At 37.2% G+C, this 20,048-nt stretch overlaps 1 protein-coding gene across 1 annotated transcript; it reads right to left on the bottom strand.

Annotated features, from left to right (window-relative positions):
* Positions 1-318: 318 nt before the first annotated feature.
* LOC591552 (rab GDP dissociation inhibitor alpha) lies at positions 319-19,199 on the bottom strand. The gene is made up of 9 exons (XM_791111.5): positions 19,000-19,199; positions 13,067-13,174; positions 9,972-10,074; positions 8,903-9,037; positions 7,851-8,043; positions 7,169-7,300; positions 6,349-6,620; positions 5,645-5,844; positions 319-4,062 (listed from the first exon to the last, which is right to left on the bottom strand). Exons 1-9 carry the CDS (start codon positions 19,042-19,044, stop codon positions 3,916-3,918), a joined length of 1,335 nt encoding a protein of 444 aa, XP_796204.3. The 5' UTR covers positions 19,045-19,199; the 3' UTR covers positions 319-3,915.
* Positions 19,200-20,048: the final 849 nt, after the last annotated feature.

The following is a 20,048-nucleotide window of genomic DNA, read 5'->3' as shown; positions in this document are numbered from 1 at the left end:
CCATGTGTGAGTTACGAGGAAAGGGAATTACGTATCTTATATTACGAGGTTTTGTCAGTGCAGCTTCAAAGGGGGTTAAAGTTACAAGGTTTAGTTTAAGGGCGTTTGTGTGGAATTTGTGAAAAAACCGAGAAGGAGGCGTTCCATGGATTTATGAGGTGGTGTCATATAGGCCATTAGGTACAAAATTATGCAAAAAAATTAAAATCTCAAAAAATTGAGATACAAGGTTTTGTCACCCCACCGACGATATGCCCCCTCATCTATGCCTTCTGGATCCAGAAACATAAACTAACACAGAAAACAAAAAGACATTTATTGCGTGCAGATGACCATACATTTATTTCATTCTGAAGCAAATAAACTGCAATACACCTAGGGCCTTCAAAACATGTTAAATGACAGCCATGGCAATGCAAATTCTACAACTTGCTTGGAATTACAAATGTAGATACGGCTACCAAGTTTAAGGTTTCATATATCAGGCAGTACTATGGCATATATCTATTCATTGCTAATTAACATACACATCTCTATTTGTTGTCCCCCATTTATATTAACTGCACAACGAAGGCCAGGTAAGATCCATAGATATTGTATATTTATTTATTTATACCACTACTCCTAACCTACAGAAACACTGTGACAAATTCAAGAATTGTAGAGGAATCAAAAGAAATGATGAATCTCTGAGTGGTCTCCAAATTCTTGAATATTTGAAATTGCGTCTTTTGAATTGAACCCGACATGGAATGAACATGGAAGTGCCTTTGTGTCATATCAACGCTTATCAACAAAGACAACCTTACTTGTAGATGTATGGACCATTACGCAAACAAATAATGTAATTTGTGTATATTTTTAAAACTATTTTGCACTTTGCCAACCATCACCACTTCCCTCACCCTACTAACATGACACTGAATTAGGAACAATAAATTTTACATACATGATTGACTATAGCTACTACAAAATAAAGAAAACCTCTTTGTAACCACAATGGCTTGTATTGCAATCAGAGATAAGAATATATTAAGTAAGAATGTGTAACAAGATAAAATCTGTTTATGATAAAACATGACATAAATGCTGACTTTACAGCATATGAGCTTTCATTCATATCAACAAACATACTTAAGTAGGCTTGAATGCACTAAGGTTTTTCAGTATGGATTGTTCCAGTTCAAACACACTTCTCATATCAAATAAAGGCAAGTTTTATGGATGATAAATAAAAAATGTAAACATTGAAAAGATCAGAATAATCAACTACACAAATATTTCATGGAAAATAAAACAATAATCTTTCTTGTATACAAAAAAATATTGCAACTAAAGAAGCACATGGCTTGTGAGCAAATGAGCATCACTAGGTGTTCCAGCGCAGATTTGGTATGAAACTCATTAGTACTATACTTTTCCCCACCAGGTGATACATTATTAAATAAGACTTTTTCTTTTCTAGAATGCCACATCAGCCATTATATTGCAAACATACATGCTACTTAATTCATTATACAATGTATTCACACCTTATTTATTCCAGTGCATTGTGATATCTGCAGATTCCCAAGCTTTCAAAACTCTTTGAATGTTGCTCATGAAAAATGTACACTTTATTTCTGTAATCAGTTAATATTTCATAAAAAGGGCAAGAAAAAAAGAAGATTGTCAGCTCTATTGCAACTACTAAGAATTCCTCACATTACAAGTTTATGGATAAAAGAAGTTCAACCACGTATCCTTTGGCTCAAAGATAAGTTTGAGTTCTTATACAGAAGAAAATAAACATGGGGGCTTTCCCATTTTTTTTCTAATTCCCATGTGATTTAATATCAAAGAAACAATGTCTCATGAAGAGAATTGCTCTAGAAATGAAATGTGCTCATATATTAAATACATTAAATATGATTAGAAATAGTCTCCTTTGGTCCAAATCCAAAATGCCACATGTTTGTATTTGTCCTCCTAGACTCTTATGCCTGTCTGTTTTTTTTTCTCCATCATTTGTGATTTTCAGCAAGATTTGGTTAATTTGTGACAAAGTCCTACCTGCTGTACTAAATCTATTTACTCCGATAATCAGCCATTCAAAATAACTTTTAGTCAGTTTCCTTCACAATGAAAATTGAAGACCAAAAATCAATATCATCTTTAAAGTTGAGAATGAAACATACTTGACATTATTTCAACTCATGTAAATATCAATCTTACTCAACCCCAATATCATAGCTTTGTGGACATTGACGTGACTACAGTCATGAAGAATCAATTACTTTCATTTGAACATGCTTGTGGTGTACGGAACATTGAAAGCGATGTCATATAAATTCTGAAGCAACCAGAATCCTACTTACTTTGTAAATAATTTCTTCAACTTCAATTCGAAACAAAACATATTTTCATTCTTCATCAGCTATCCTTTCCATGCATTCACACACTAAAGTATTTATATTTCAAGCTTTATAGGAAGGACACAGTATGGGTTTTCAGTTGCACATGATTTTGAGAAAACTATCTAGCAAGTAAAGAACAAGATATTCCACATACTCTACTCTAAAAGCACAATCACACTGGACAGATTACAATACATAATTCAACAGGTATGTATATTGTTTTCAGATTTAAATGCCATAAATTTCTAAACTAGTAGTCATTGCGGTTGTATTTAAATCCTGTTTTTTTCTTCAAACAACAATGGCATGAGCTATATGGTAACCTTCTTTGTTATGTACAAGACATGTAGTTTTTAGCCTTCATTATTCATGAACTAAATGTTTTCCTTCAGATAAAGATTAGAGGCCTTGTTTTGTATGCATCTTACCAAGCTTCTCTCGCTAAAATGGATATAGATCAGCTACTTGTATTACAATGGGACTGCCTACTTTATCAGTGAGATTGTTTTTTCACATAAAAGAGTGAAGGATACAGATTCTTTTCCTCAAAATTCTCAAAATCCTGTCGGTAACGCATGTTCCTTCGTACACAACAAATTTATTACATCTCAGAGATGTATGTGCTACAATATTCTGTTCTGTTCCATAACCTTTCAATCTGCTCTCTTTGAAGTTTGCACATATTTTCAAGAGAGTTGATGATTTCAGAGTTGATAATCTAATCTACTAAATGTGATAGATACTCTTCATTCTAAAAGCAGTGATACTAGGTATGTTATGCAACAACAAAAAACAAAAATAGCAATAAGAAATAATTTTGTCTTTTGCTCTAATTCACAGACATGTACATTTATGGAAAGTGCATTTAAAATGCTCGACCTCAAGTTTGATTAGCCTAGCTCTACTTCAGTTGCAATACACACATTATGAACATGAAAGGCATAACTCATTAAGTAGTATACATCATCATCCATTACCTCTGTACAAGTTATCACTGTTAATAGGAAGCATGATTGGTTCACAATTACAGCTGGAATAAGAAGAAGAAGAAAAAATCCTTTGAAGTCTAACTTCAGAATTTACAAATAAAATATGTGGAATGTAAACATTTATCACCACCTCACTACCGGGTAATTTGGAGAAGAAAAACAAAATCATTTTGAGTTACGAATCTACCCCTTACACCACCTGTACATCCAATTATTGAAAAACAAAAATAAACCACCCTATATATTCATATGCTTTAACACAATCTATGTGATACCATTTGATCAATTCAAATTACATTTACAAGATGACTTTAAGTACACATCATATGGTTGCACTTTAAGTAGTGATATGCAACTATACTGGAGTTCAATAGATCATGAGCAGCGATAAAACAGACTTAAAATGATAAAATTGCTTTATACGGCTTCTTCTCGTGCACATACAGCCTCTTAGCTCTCTCACTACAGAACTCACACAGGAGATAGTGGACTATTTATGTGACTTGGAACTAAAGACAGACAGAGAGAGCTTATTGGGAATCTTTGTTGGCTTCTAGATCGTGCTGGACTTTTGAGAAGTCTATCGCTTCTCCGGTAGCTCTCAGGTATATATCTTGGATATCGTCGAGGACTGTCTCAAAGTGTGTGGTCGCATCGTAAGAGCTCGAGATGAAGAGCTGCATGGTGTAATAAAATAAAATTGTGACTAAAATCAGTTTGATAAGAAAACACATTGAATAATCAGGGATGCCAGTTAGTTGATCAGAAGGCCTGAAAATCACCTAGAATGAGCTATTTTGTACACAGGGAGACTTAGATACAATGTCCAAATTGTTGGAATTGATAATTTTCAAAATGAGCAGACCAAAAACCTATAAGATATGGTTCAAGGACATTATGAAGTAAAGTTTATGTGGACTTCAATTCATAATTGTGAATTCCTTATATTTGGTTCCAAAGTACAGCTTAGTAAAGTTAATATCAATTGCATTTCATTTTCTGGCCACATAATTCACTTGTCACAAACGTGTCGCAATCTCGGTGTTATGTTTGACTCACATATGACAATGTCTAACCAAGTTCTTAATATTTGTAGATCTGTAAGGTACCACTTGCGTAATATCGGTTTTATTCGTAAATATTTGTCCAAGTCTGCCACCGAAAAATTAGTTCATGCTCTGATTTCCTCCCGTCTTGATTTTGCCAATGCCCTCCTAATCAATCTACCCCAGAATCTAGTGTCCAAGCTTCAGAAGCTTCAAAACGCTGCAGCTCGTATTGTTTCTCTGACCACCAAGCGTACCCACATTTCCCCAGTTTTGCAGTCGCTACACTGGCTCCCAGTAAAAGATCGCATTGTTTTCAAAATTTTGTTGCTCACCTTTCATTGCGTTCACGGCTCTGCTCCTCAATACCTTATCTCTCTAATCCAAAACTACACTCCTGCAAGACCTCTACGCTCATCCACTTCCAATTTTCTTGTAACCCCCAAAATTACCAAAACGTGGGGGGAAAGATCTTTTGCATACTCTAGTCCTAAATTATGGAATGGCCTTCCTGAAGACATCAAAAAATGTTTATCCTCTGATTCTTTCAAAACTCATCTCAAAACATTTCTTTTCAAGTCTTGATCTTTTTTCCTGTTTACACGCGCCTTGAGCACTCCACAGAGTGGATTTGGCGCGATATAAGTTACATTATTATTATTATTATTATTATAATAAAGAGTATTAATAATGTGTCAACTCCACATGAATAATATGCTCAGGGTGCAAAGCTTAGCTGCGCATGGGCAGTTGATTATGTATTCACAGAGATTGTTCAAAGCATTTCAGTTATTGAAATATCAAGGACATAAAAATCTATCTATGTTAAATTAAAAACATAATAAGACCATGGAGTATCACACCTACATTCCCAGATAGGCTTTTGCTAACATTGCACCCAAATTATGGAAAACTTTACCATTACAAATAAGACGATCATCATCAATTGAAATATTTCAGAAGAAACTTAAGCACCATTTGTTTATGTTGTAGTTTTAATATTACATAATTATTTTGATATTGTTCAGAGCTCCTTGAGCAGTCTTTTAGAATGGATATGTGCGCTTTATAAGTTGATATCTTAGTTTCAGTTAATATTATATATCAAAAATATATCTAACCAATACATGTATGAATTTATTACAAACTGTCACACATTTTGTGGTGATTTTGTCAATATTATCTGTAAATTTTCCTTGGGGGGAGTGTTTACCTGGTTCTCCTTGCCATCATCATTTGGTTCATACATGTCCGAGACAGACACAAACTTCTCGACGATGGGGCCAAGCAGATCTAGACCTGGTTTCAACTCATCTTCGGGTTCGCCTGTCTCAACCGTGGTAGCAACTAGAGCGATGTAGTGTCCCTTGGTAGCAACATGGTGGGCATGGGATACGATCAGGACATAGATATCTGGTAGATAAAGTGTGAGGATGAGGAAAATAAACATGAGGAAAAGAGCAACTTATTATATAGATATTGAAAATTGCCCAGAACCCATCATTTTATTTTACTGTAAAAGAAAAAAAACTTTACCACAGGAAACTATTGCATATTGCAAATGACAGCCGATTTGGGGGAATTAAACCTTTGCAAACTAATTCCACTGTTGAGTGTCAGTTGTGATTCCATTTATTTGTGACATTACAACTTACGACTATGGAAATAAGAGAACTGAGTAGCCAGCGTGTCAAAGTTCCTGTGCTGCTGGGCAGTGATCATCTTCCATCACAGTAAATTGAACTAAGATGAAAGTGCCTGAAGTTGTTCTGGCTCAAAATGGCCTGTCTTCATCAGCTCAAGTTTGCCAAATAACCTGCTATTTTAACTATCCCGCAATCTATCGCAAAATAACCAGTTAATTTGCATATTCATTAGCCCGCAGTTGCAATTAGCAGGATATTTGGTCGAACTCACCAGATTTGCGATTGACCTGGCCCTGAGGGATGATAATCTGGCAAGAAGCCGCATCAGAGGTGTTAGGTACAGAGTGATTCAGCAAGCAGATGGCACGAACAACCTGTCCAACCTTCTTGACTCTGTCAGGGAAGTACTTAGGATCGCCAATCACCATGCTGCACTTGGCGACCTCACCGCCAGATTTGACCCCCGTGACCTTTCCATCCTCCATCGTGATCTCATCGATGGGCTTGTCTAGCATGTAGGTACCTCCGTAGATAGCAGACAGTCTGATAGAAGAAACAAGTCATACCGCAGCAACATAGGTTAGTAAAGAACTGAAGGGGGGGGGATGCAGAAACTGTCTGGGAGTTATTTGAAATGGTTGGTTGATTATGTCATATTTTATAAGAATAATTGAGCATTTTTAGATTTCAGAATCATCAAAATTCAGCAAAAAGCACTGCACAAAGACATAATACAGGTATATAGGATTACATACGTAAGTCAGCAACATTTTATCCAAACCATTTCTTGTCAATTTGGGGTAGGAGGGCATTTCAAGAGCGATTCTTTCCAAGTGAAATTCTATTTCTTCCGCATACAAATGAAAAGAATAACACACCTAACAAATTTATTGTCTATCACCTCCAACATCAAGTCAACCTTTTCTATATAACTGCCATGGAAACCTTGATTTGATTGGCTGTTCAGCCCTGAAACCATGGTAGTTGCCATTGATGGCAAAGTTACCATCAATGGTAAGTTTTAGGCAACAGGACCGAACTGAACATTAATGCAGATAGTTAATGTAGGAACCCAATGAATGAAGACCTACCTAGCAAATCCCTGTGGTAACTCTCCTAGACCATACATTGGATAGAGATACGGTGACTTGCCATAGCGAGCAAGGCTTTCAGAGTACAGTTTGATCCTCCTGATAGTCTTCCCGCACGGTTGTGCTAGATAGCTGCAATAACAAAAAAAGACAATTATATGTACCGTATGTCATCTAAACACTCGAGAGAGAGAGAGAGACAGAGAAACAGAGTACTCAATGGAATTAGCAAAAAATATATGTTATTTGGCAAATTTCTTAAAGATTATAAAATTACAGCCATATATAGTTTTGACCTTGAAAATGAATGAAATATAATTTATGAAATCTTCTCCTTTTTTTGGAGGTACTTCACTCATCGTGCCGTCTCGTGAAATATGCTCCTTAGCGAGTGGGATATACCCTTGTATCCAGCATTTAACAGCATTCCTTACTGAAAATTGTTTTACATGATACCCGATAGACAGACCACCTGTCCATTATAAAGTATATTTCTTGTTTCTCTGGAGTGGTCTTAAAGCCCCTCTGCACTAGTTTGCCCAGGAGGGATTTCCCGCTCTCAATTAACATAAGAAAAAGAGGATCATGGGGGACCAATGGTCACCAATTAGGCATTGTTTGCTGTATAGAGGGCGCAAGTAGCTATAAGAAGTACAGTGGGGCTTTAAGAAGGGAACATTACCTGTCATCTCTGTACAGACCCAGGGCGTGGCCAGTGAAGTCAACGGTAGACTTGGACAATCCAAACTTATCATAGAGTTCCTGTGCAGTGGTCGTCTCAGGGTCTACTTCATCCTTCAGGTCTTCGGGGTTGAATTCAGCGATGTACTTCAGGAATCCTCTGAAGCTGTTCTTCTCACCCAAGCTCAACAAAGCTGCAGGAATGGAATGGATCTAGTCATACACATGCTATTCTTTTTATATCAAAACAACTATCAAAGATACCTTTAAGATAAAAAAATAAAATTTGAATTACCTGTAATAGCATTATAGCAATCACATTTTGCTGCTCCCTTTGCCTCTTGTTTTCATTAAGGTAGCACAGGGAAATGTATCAGCAGCAAACTGTGATCACCATACAGTAAAGAAATTATAAGAAGTATCTTTGAAATAATGACCAACTTAGCAGAGGAGGCAGTTTCTCATGCATAATGCATTTCAAGAGGAAAAAAAAAACCTGTCTGGTACCCATTTCACACAAGAGTTAAGAGAGCACACAGATCATAAGAATGCCTCGGCTTGGGACATATCTCCCAGGCAAGGATTTGAACCCTCAACCTTGCCACCTAGAGTCTAGTGAATGAACCACTATCTACAGTGTTCCATCAAGTATGTAGGTACTAATCAGAACATATTTCAAAGCTGAGAAAAACTAATATCAATTACGAATATCCTGCCCCTGCCCCATTCAACCCCATCCTCCCTCTTCTCTTTCCTTTTCCCTCCCACCCCCTCTCTCTTCCTCCCCCTCCCTCCCTCCCACCCAACCCTCTCTTTACCCCCCCCCCCTCTCTCTCTCTCTCTCTCTCTCTTCTATTCTTCTCTTCTCTTCTCTTCTCTTCTCTTCTCTTCTCTTCTCTTCTCTTCTCTTCTCTTCTCTTCTCTCCTCCCCTCTCACTCTCTCCCCTCTCTTTACCTATCTCTCTCTTTCCTCTCACTTTCTCTTCCATATATTACACACACTCTCAACCCCACTTGTCTTTCATTCTCTTCTAGTTGATATGATAAACTTACAAGATGTCAGTGCTTCTGTTTCTGTAGCAGGGACCTTGTGGACCTTGCCATCCTTGAAGACATAGCTCCCTTCCACCGACTTGAATTCCAGGTAACGAGTCACTCCAGAATTGATCAGTATGTTCACCAGCTTACCTAGAAAATAGGAATGGGATGCCATTAGTAACCACTAGATAATGTAACATGACAACATATAGAAATAATGGCAAATGTGAAAATCTCATAAATTTTAAGGATTTTGTTACATCTTTTCTGTAATTTATCTAAAATGGTCTAATAATAGAAGTAACAACAGTGAACTATTGAACAGCAAGTTTCATTTTCTATACAGTGCGTCCCAGAAAAAACGAAACCGGGAGTATCGATGTTCTATTATAACTTAATCACAACTATAATTAATGAATGATACATATTTGGAAAGCTTAGAGTCTCCTCTTTCATGTGATGCTACTCAGATGATGCATATTTCACGCATGAGTGATTAAAAGCAATTTGAAGGAATTAAACTAAAAAGACATTTGGCGGGCGGTATCTGAATTTCGAAGAAAAATTCACATTTCTAGAAAGTTGAGTTTCTGCCCTTTCATACGACACCTCAATCAGGAAAAATGAGCGAGGAATGACAAAGTTCTGTTTGTTTAAAGTAGTGCTTGCATTTCCATAATTTTATTAAACAAATTCGTTTTCACTGGCTGCCCGCCGTATCAATAAACGAAATTAACAAAAGACTTAACTCCGTTTCGTTGACAATCAGCCGTAGACGAGTCTTCATGCATGGCTGATTGTCAACGAAACGGAGTTAAGTCTTTTGTCAAATCTGCTTTTTGCTACGGCAGGCACCCAGTGAAAACGAATTTGTATTTTTCATTTTCATTTCATTGTATATTATGTAATACACGAAATTTGATTTCCATTGGTGTTACATGAATATGTACCCGGTACCCATTTTTTCTCCCTTTAAATTATTATTATTATTATTATTTTATTTTTTTTAAATAGATTTATTTAGTACAAATGAGTTTTAAGGTTGCTTTTCATTGGGGGATCCCAATTCCTATGTTTGGTTTACCTGTTGCCATGAGAAACTTTGGGATGAGATCCACATTCCAGTCCCTGCCTCTCCCCATGCTGTCATCACCACCTGGCATCTCCTTCGTGAAGTATGTATACACCTGCAAAACAAACATACAACAATGAAACACTCATGTAGGCAGGTACATGTAGGCAGGTAGGTAGAGGGAGAGAGAAAGAGAGAGAGAGAGAGAGAGAGAGAGAGAGAAAGAGAGGGAGAGAGAGAGAGAGAGAGGGGGGGGGGAGAGAAAGTGAGCATGAGTATGAGAGAGGGAGAGTGAGAGGGGAAGGGATTTAGAGGCTTGAATCATGGACCTGGTACTAAGAAGTTAATAATAAATGAGATAATTACTAAGTATGGAATAAGTGATATACTGTATACATTCCAACTCTTTACTATAGTAAACAAAAACTATCAGAACTGGCATTACATGTACTTGTGATTTTGATATTTAAATAAATTAGCATAATCAATGAAGGTCAAAAATGCTGTGTGGAAAAAAAAGTGTTTTAGAGCCCTTTCTAGTCTATCAGATAAAATGAAGAGAGGGAAAACAGAAATAATCCAATTAGAACATACACATTGGTAAATAAATTCAGAAAAGCATTTAATGCATTAATTTGCATCAACTTAAGAGCAAAATCAAACAATTTCTTTTGATTTCTTAAAACCCTTACCTAGCAGCGTCAGATAAATCAAATCAAAATTAATCATGAATTTGAAAAAAACATGTCTTTCTTGAATAAATTACAAACAGTGGCATTAAAAATTACAGAATGTTGTGTACGGATTGAAGTACCACAGAATAATCTGTATGCTTGTTATCTGTCTATCATATGGTGCATGTATAATCATGCACTCAGTTTCAACTGTATACAGTATGTACAGACAATGGACTATGTACATGTGTATGGATAAATAATTCACACTAGCATTCACACTAGCAGTCACATAGAAGACGAGCAAGGTCATGAACTACAAGTACATGAGTATGTACAGTTGAATGGTTACATGTCATGTATCCTGGCTTAGTATGATCTCATTTCCAGCGATAATCCGTCTACACCATGCTATGAAAAGTATGTCTGTGACTGTCATAAGTAATTCCATGCTGTAAAAATAATGTGTGCATATAAAGATCCCTGCTGAGAGCCACCATGAATAAACATTTAGTCAATGACTCGCTGCATACTGTAGAAATTCAAAATGTCACAATTAAAAGGAATACATTTTACAAGTCAAACAGATTAGCGACACTGAGACATTGTATTAAGCATTAAGCTATATAAGTGGAATACTATATAATTATATCATCAGATGCATCTAAAATGACCGAAATACCGGTACATATTTTTAAGTATGTATGATTTAATGTAGAGTGTAGTAGTGAATATGGAAATGTCTACTCGATCATTTTGAAACTAAAGTGTATACATGTATTTGGTAGAAATTACCAGAAATATGTGCAGGTTTGAAATGAAATGAAATAATCTGTATAATCAATATTATATTTTGGCAGCATCTTCCTGATGTAACATTTATGATATTAGAGGCTTACCAGATTATCAAAATACCCTATCCTAATGTATAACAAAAACAACTATATTATTGGGTAAAGAATCATGCTATATTCATGAGATCTGTACTAAGAATCCTTGAACACTTCCAATTTATGCAATTAATAATTCAAAGCTTTGAGATTTCCAAAATTTATATATCAAGAGCACACAAAAGAACAACTGACATTTTTAGGGGGTAATCTTTCCCTTTAATTCCATAAATGTACATGTATTAGTCACACTCTTGGCATTGCATTGTATGGACAAATAGTTCACACTTGTATTCTATTCAGACACACAGATATGGCCAAGGTCATATTGCATACATGTACCCTAGATTGAATTGTACTGCTCGACCCAACGTATAAGGCTTACATGTACACAAAACTACAAAATGTATCAAATGAAGAGCACTATAGAACTATTTAATTACTGTTTGTTTACAGCCACGTTATATTCCTTCATGGGTGTTTTCTTTTGCTTCTAATTTGGCTCTGCTATAAATTGGGGAAGAAATGTGAGAATAATATCCATTTTAATTTAGTGCAGTATATAATAGAATGTATATATTCATGCATGGATTTAGCTGAACAAATCTGCCTTGCATGTGGTGTGTCATTGGCAGCAAGGTTTGATTGTTAAGGCCCACACACACACATAATCCTCTGACATGTTCTGTACATTATGTACAGTACTACATGTACATGAATAGCATTTTAAAAATTATGTGTGAATGAAGGATATGAATACCGTAGTTAACGTTGTATAAACCGCCCTCGTGTATTAACCGCACCCCTCTTTATCGCCCTTTTTTTTTGTCGACTCAAAAAACAGTAGAGGACCTAGGATAGAATAGAACCTTGTGGTACGCCGTGTAATAGAAGAAAAATTGGAGGAATTATTTTTATCAACTACATATTGAAATCTATCAAGATTACTTTCAAACCAAAATGACAGACAAATTTGAGTGTTGTTCTAGTTTTTTGAGTGGTGAGTCAACACATCAATTACTGAGCTGGGAGACATTGCCAGGCATTGCGCCAAGTCGGCAACAAAAAAACAAAACAAAAAACAATTTTTTTTTTTGGTGTACCGTGTATAAACCGCACCCCCGACTTTGATTTTTTTTTCGGCGGCTAAAAGGTGCGGTTAATACACCGTTAATTACGGTAGGTGCAGTTGTATTAAAGTAGACAAACGTTATTGGAATTAATGATCCAGTATACATGTACATTATCATGCAGCTGACATATATGAGAATTAAACTGCCCTTGATTTTCTCTTTTAGCTAGCTTTATTAATTCCCTAAATTATATCAGGGTAACTTTTATTCTAATTCAACCTCAAAAATCACTTATTACTTACCGGTATATACATGTGTGTACATGTAAATTGCATACAAAATGGATGGCATGGATTGACACTGGTAGGGATTCAGAATCAAACTTGAGAATGATTTTACTGAATTCTATCTTAAATTTAACCTGTTTATACCACTTATTTAAAGTCCTGTTAAACAATAAATTAACTTACATCTTTGAGGGGAGTTAGAGATGCACTTTCTCCACCATAGTACTTATTCTGATCCAGATGAAGAACTTTCTTGCCGTTCACTGACATAAGTCCACTCAGCACACTTTCCTAAAAAAAGAAGAAAAAAATAGCCACATATTTATGATTTTAACATTACAGTCTTGTCAATTCTTGATAAAAGTAGAATTACATATTATTGGAGAAGTATAAGTCTAGTAGTCTACAAATGTTGTATGTTTCTAGATTCAAACTAATTTATCTCATATCTGTATAAAAGTCATGATCCACATATTTAATTTCAACAACTCAAGTACCAATAGTGGTGCTGAAAATGTGTTTCAATGTAGGATAGGATATTGTAAAATTGTATGTTGATCGTAAGATGAAAGTGATGATGAAGATGATGCGATGATGATGATGATCAATTTAGTGATAATGATGATAATGGTATTGATACTGATGATGACGATGATGAAGATGATGAAGATGATAAAGACAACGACGATGACGATGATGAAGACAACGACGATGACGATGATGTTTATGATGATGATAATAATGATGATCATAAGATGAAGGTGAGGGACATCATTAAGATCCGAACATTACAGTTCTTTTTGGTCGACAATATTTGAAGAGCAGGAACAAGAACAGAACAGATTAATATTCAGAAGAAATAATCCCTCCCTCTGCCACTGATTCACATAAAAATAATAATCCATGGTAGAAAGATATACCATGTCATTCAGATCTTTGACCCCCAACCCCCCCTCCACTGTCAGACTTGTAATAAATTAATTGTAATGTTTTCCGGTATAACATTTGAAGCAGAATTTTATGAAAAATAAATTTCTTACATGGTCACCACACAGCCTCTGCTGTAATCTAACAATTATGTTACCTTTTTTCCTCTCCTTCTCCCCCTTTCTCTCTCTCTCTCTCTCTCTCTCTCACTAACTTTCTATATTTCCATCTGTTTCTCTCTTTATTCTGTCTTAACCCTGTTTCTCTCTTTTTTATGCTAGGAAACCCAATTCATGTAGTATTAAATTTTAGTACTATATTTTGTAATGTAATTTATTTGCTTTCACGATTTCATCAGAGGGTATCCTTGTAAGCTATTGCTCAGAGCCGTTGATGTATGTTGTGCATGCTGCTCTGTTAGGCTAGCATACAACTGAACCTAAGTTGGCCTGACTCAGCTCTATTGTTAATTAGCCTGGATTTTTTTTTTGTCAACACTTTCTACAACCTGGATTCCTTAGACCTTTCTACATGTTCTAAAGTGCATTTTCATGATACTATAAAAAGAGTTGAAATATTTTCTGTTGCAATTAGTGAGAGGCTTGGGAGCCATTTTTGTAAAATGACTGTACTACTGTTGGTATGTCTAAACTAAAAGGTATGTACATGTAACTGTACATAAATCAAATGAAGCATGAATGAAAGTAACGCAAATGTATTACCGGTACAGGGAATTCAACCTCTCAAGTACATGTTTGTTGATTAGTGGAAGCAGAAAAATCAGACAAACATATCAATGAAACTTTAAGAAATCAGTTGATGAAATAAAAAGTGATTACGATCTAAGAGTGAATCTCCTATTTGCAAGTCCACAATGATGTATGATGTCACACAATGAGTACTCTGCCATTCTTTATGGCTTTACATTTTTAAAGCACAAAAATGTTCAAGATAAAACAGGTTTTTTATATTTTTCCATACTATGCGTCATGCAACGAGGGCACGGGCAAAAATCATTATTCTTTTGATACTCAATGTCCGATTTTTCTCAAATTTTACAAATGGCTTCTTTCATTGTATTTGCTTCCTCATTAGCCTATCCTTTTCAAAGGATTGATCACTTAATAATACACGTGTACATCCATCTTTGCATGTAAGAATAACATTAATTTAAAACTAAAACATTGTCAATTTGTTATTTTGTTCTTTGTAAGGAGAATAGAGATAAGCATGCAAATACTGATCTAAACAACACACATGGAAAATCAAAGCAAGCAGCTACACTTCAAACATCAATCTGATGAGCTGTGCCATGTACATCTACTATACATGTACATGGATGATCAAAATTCAATTTCTTGTATAGTTATTCAAACAAATTCATATTTGCATGGAAGAATAAAAAATTGCAAATGGAGCTCTCATAAGTTTTTAGTTCATGATCAAGTCATCGTGTATACAGGATATGAAACAGGCCGAGATGAGGATGTTAGATAGATGTGCAAGATCTCTCTACATAATAGAAAGAAGAATGAAGATATCCTTCCAAGGCCATTCAGAATCAGAGAATTGATAAAAATCTCAAAGGAGATAAAGATGGGTAGACTAGATTGAGATCGCATGGTCTTGTGGTTAGGCTTCAGAAAGCAGTGAATTTCAAAGTTGCCGCCCCCAAACCCTGTGTCAGACCTCGTAAAACCTGGAAGAGACGCTATAGTAGCCTAGAGGCTCAGACAAACTACTGATTGGATGCATGTACAGAAGCCCATCACTAGACAACCATGAGGAACTGAAACGAGCATTTACACAAGTCACATCAATCAACTCCTCCCATGTCCTAATAGCAGGAGACTTCAACTATCCCAACATTGATTGGAAGCTTGGAAGGGCAAGGTCCCATACTGAACAGGAGTTCCTTGAAACTGTCGCTGACTGTTATCTACACCAACACATTGGGGAACATACCAGATACAGAGAAGGCCAGCGTTCCAGTATGCTAGATCTGGTTTTCACGAACGAGGACGGCATGATCAACCACATAGACTATGTACCTGGAATTGGAAGAAGTGATCATATTGGAATCCTCTTTGGCCTTACAGTATACACACCAGACACCCACACCCCAACTCCTCACCTCCAGTTTTACAGAGGGCAGTATGATGATATGTGTAAAGAGCTAGACCAAATCGAGTGGGAATCTGAATTGGAGAATAAAAGTGTAGAGGATGCTTGGGAGTTCTTTTTAGTCACCCTGACTGAAAAAATGGAGAAGTTCATACCGAAGTCAAAACCCAAACACCGCAGAAAGAAACAGAGATGGATGACTAGAGAGGCACTGAGGAAACAAAGCCAGAAACATCGAGCTTGGAAAGAGGCACAGAGGACCAAACATCCTGTGGACATTATGAGAGCAAGGAGATTAGCCAAGCAGCTGCAAACTCTGACCAAGCAGTTATGTAGGAATTTTGAGAAAGACCTGGCTATGAATGTGAAATCAAATCCCAAGGCATTCTGGAGGTATACAAATAGCAAACTCAAAACCTCTTGCAGACTAGGCGAACTCAGAACTCCAGACGGTGAACGAATATCAACTGATAAAGGAAAAGCGGATGCATTGAACACCTTTTTCGCCACTACATTCACTGATGAGGATAAAGGGCACATTCCAAAACTCCCACCAAGACACAAAGGAGAGACATTGACATCTATCTCAATCTCTGAAGATGATGTTTATAAGAAGCTTGTCCACCTGTCAAAGTACAAATGTGCAGGACCTGATGGCATTCACCCTTGCGTTCTAAAAGAAACAGCCGCCTCAGTTTCAGAGCCCCTCTCCATAATCTACAATGCATCATTGAAGGAAGGCAAACTACCAAGTGCATGGAAGGTCAGTCATGTGGTACCTGTCCACAAAAAAGCCAGTAAGATGGATGTTAAGAACTACAGACCAATCAGCTTGACATCAGTACCATGCAAAATTCTGGAGTCACTAATTCGAGATGAGATAGTTGCCCACCTGATGGAAAATGACCTACTGTGTGATGAACAGCATGGCTTTGTTCCAGGACGCTCTTGTGTGACACAGCTTCTGACTGTCATGGAGGCATGGACTGAGATGCTGGATAAAGGAACCCCTATTGATGTGGTATACTTAGACTTCAAGAAAGCTTTCGATAGTGTACCTCACCTTCGCCTTCTATCAAAACTTGAGACATACGGTATATGTGGCCAAATTAAGGAATGGATAGCAGACTTCCTCCAAGGTAGATGCCAGAGAGTTAGAGTCAATGATAAATTATCTGACTGGACAAAAGTAAGGAGCGGAGTGCCGCAGGGTAGTGTTCTCGGCCCAACAATGTTTGTCTTGTGCATCAATGACCTACCAGATGGACTTCAAGGGTCTGTCAAGATCTATGCTGACGACACTAAACTGTATGGCAAAGCATCCACCAAAGATGATCTGTGCTCAATCCAATCTGACCTTGATGCACTAATGGAATGGAGCAATACATGGCAAATGCACTTCAACACACAAAAGTGCAAAGTACTACACATAGGCCCAGGAAACGTCAAACACATCTATGCCCTTGGAGATGATGTCCTTGAAGCTACATCAGAGGAGAAAGACCTCGGCATCCTCATTGATGACGAGCTAAAGTTCCATAACCATGTGGCATATGCTGTCAAGAAAGCCAACGGAGTACTCTCCTGCATCCGTCGCAGCTTTGAGTGCAGAGACAGGTCCACAATTCCAAAGCTGTACAAAGGCCTTGTCAGACCTCTCATAGATTACGGAGATTCCATATGGTACCCTCGCTTCAAGACAGACTCCAAAACCATAGAGAGGGTGCAGAAGAGAGCTACCAAAATGATTTATGACATCCGCAACCGTCCTTACATAGAGAGACTTCGGGCGCTCAACCTTCCCTCCCTCGAATATCGCAGACGGCGAGGCGACATGATTCAGGTTTTCAAAATCATCCATGGACTTGAACGCATCCCAGTTGATACCTTCTTTGAACACTCGACTAGCAACACAAGAGGCCACAGTCTAAAGATCGTAAAACAAAGATGCTCAACGAAGATTAGACAGGATGCATTCAGCCAACGTGTCGTCAATGACTGGAACACACTTCCTGAAGAGGTGGTCACTGCTACCACGGTGAATGCCTTTAAAGCCAGACTGGATCGAGTATGGAAGGACAAGCGTTTCTGCTCCCCATATGAGTAGAATACCCGACGCAGAACTGAGCCAGACACTTACCAAGAAGACACCCAACTACGAGAAGGAAGAAAAGGAAATTGAACTGGAAGCCCGACTGCTGAGAACACAGCATTCTTCCAGAATCTCGGGTAAAGGTAAAGGTAAAGTACATGTAGTAGAAGATATGTGAGTAATGAGTATCTGACCTCATCCAGACATACATGTATGCTGAAGACTGGAAGGCTTTGGGAAGGGCCATATTAAAGGCATAAGGAAAATGGAACGCCCAACCCCAGAGCATGGGAAAAACAGGCCATCTAAAAATCAAAAATTATCAAGTGTAAACAAGCGTATCAAGCAAAACAGAAAGGAGTCACAACTGGCAACCCCTGTCAATCTCTCAACTGAAAGGGTAATTGCACAAACAAAGAAAATCATGAACAAATGAAAACATACAATTTTACAAGCAAAAATTAAAGAAATTTATTAAAAACAATATTTATATGCATTATACTATATAGGGTCTATGTGAACAGAATCAGATTGGAAGAGAAAACCATCATGATTCATATATCCCAAGGCTAGGGCCTCAACTAGGCAACTGTCAAGTCACAAACGTTCTGCCTGACGTCGCGTTTGTTGTCTAATCTGAAACACAACAGTCAAGATGAACATTATAAAAGATCAAGAAATGGCTGCAAATGCATACGGTAGATCTCTAGTTTTTACATTCATTCACAATCAAAAAACGTTTATATCCTATCACTTCATTCAATTTCACGATGAATAAAAACGATTCCATGCATTCATGTCCGAGCTTGCAGACATTGAATTATGGAGAGTCCAAGCTTCCCGATCAATTGCCACACAGACACACGCCCATCCCATTCATTCCAAAGTGTCCGCATATTACAACAAGCTTTGTGCACAAATTCAATGCAACACACAAAAGAGATGATTAGCTGTAAATCACAATTTGCATTACCTTCAGACCTGTGCCAAGCACAATAACATCGTAGCTCTCATCCATATCTATACAGGTGTCCGGTATACACAGGGAATAGAATAATTCGTATTTTAAGAGCAGATTCCTGGTTAGAAAAAGTGAATAATCAGTCTGTTGCTCCTCCGGCGAGATCCGATGATGATGATGATTTGGCGCACCCGTACGTGTCCGCAAGTTCAACATGCACAAGACTGTGATATGCACACGCAGACTTCCGGATGGCACATCGGGATGACACGCACGCGCGGATGCAGGCCCTGTATATTGCATTTGCCTTTTGAAGTGGAGACCCCGGTAAATATCTTCCGAAGATCTATTTTTTAAAGATGTTGGCGGGCCTGACTTCGATACTTAGTCCTAGTTTGCATTGTTGGTAGGCTTTGATAGCTCTGTATAATCCACGACCCGATGGAATAATAACAAAGTAAATAGGATAATAAGTAATAACTTATTACTTCTTAAAGATAATTTTTTATTTCCAATGCTTTTGAGGGGGAATGGTGCGGCCATCCAACAAGCGATCAAATAGAAATTTCCAAAGAGGCCTATAGGCTGTGATATTGGGGGGTGGGAGGGATACGTACCCCTGCGATTTTTCAATGAAGAATTTACACCCCCGCCCTAAAAAAAGAGAGAAAATAATGACTAAAGCTTCAATTTCAACAGACACTTTAGGCCCTGAAGCACTTTAAAAAGTTTTACTGTTCTAGAATGGAAATCATCGCTAGTTGCACTCTCTTGCATACAAAATACTTTAGAGGTCGCCACCTCCGAAATGTATAATAAAAGGCGCCCCAAAGCGTGTTTTATAATGTTTCGAAATTAAAAAATGCAAATGTTTCCATCAGTCTATCGCACGACATCGCTTTTTTTTTTAAAGAACCGCGCACTGGCAGGGAAAAACTTAAATTAGTAAGTAAATATACATTCGGGACTTAATTGCCCTCTGAAAGTAATTCTTTTTAGAAGTGAAATTAAGGTCACATGGTAGTAGTAAAATGAAGCCTTATTACATATAGTATTCAATG

The sequence above is a fragment of the Strongylocentrotus purpuratus genome, unplaced genomic scaffold, assembly GCF_000002235.5.
Source record: "Strongylocentrotus purpuratus isolate Spur 01 unplaced genomic scaffold, Spur_5.0 spur5_scaffold_6, whole genome shotgun sequence".
Classification (NCBI taxonomy): domain Eukaryota; kingdom Metazoa; phylum Echinodermata; class Echinoidea; order Camarodonta; family Strongylocentrotidae; genus Strongylocentrotus; species Strongylocentrotus purpuratus.
The sequence above is the reverse complement of the archived record's forward strand: the minus strand, read 5'-3'. Positions and strand labels throughout refer to the sequence as shown.

Bases quoted from the DNA above. Each gene is read 5' to 3' on its own strand.
- LOC591552 (XM_791111.5), bottom strand. From the start codon at position 19,044: ATGGATGAGAGCTACGATGTTATTGTGCTTGGCACAGGTCTGAAG. The intron at 8,044-8,902 runs GTAAGTTTATCA...CCATTCCTGCAG, and splicing joins AACAGAAGCACTGACATCTT to CTTTGTTGAGCTTGGGTGAG. The intron at 4,063-5,644 runs GTAAACACTCCC...TACACCATGCAG, and splicing joins ATGATGGCAAGGAGAACCAG to CTCTTCATCTCGAGCTCTTA.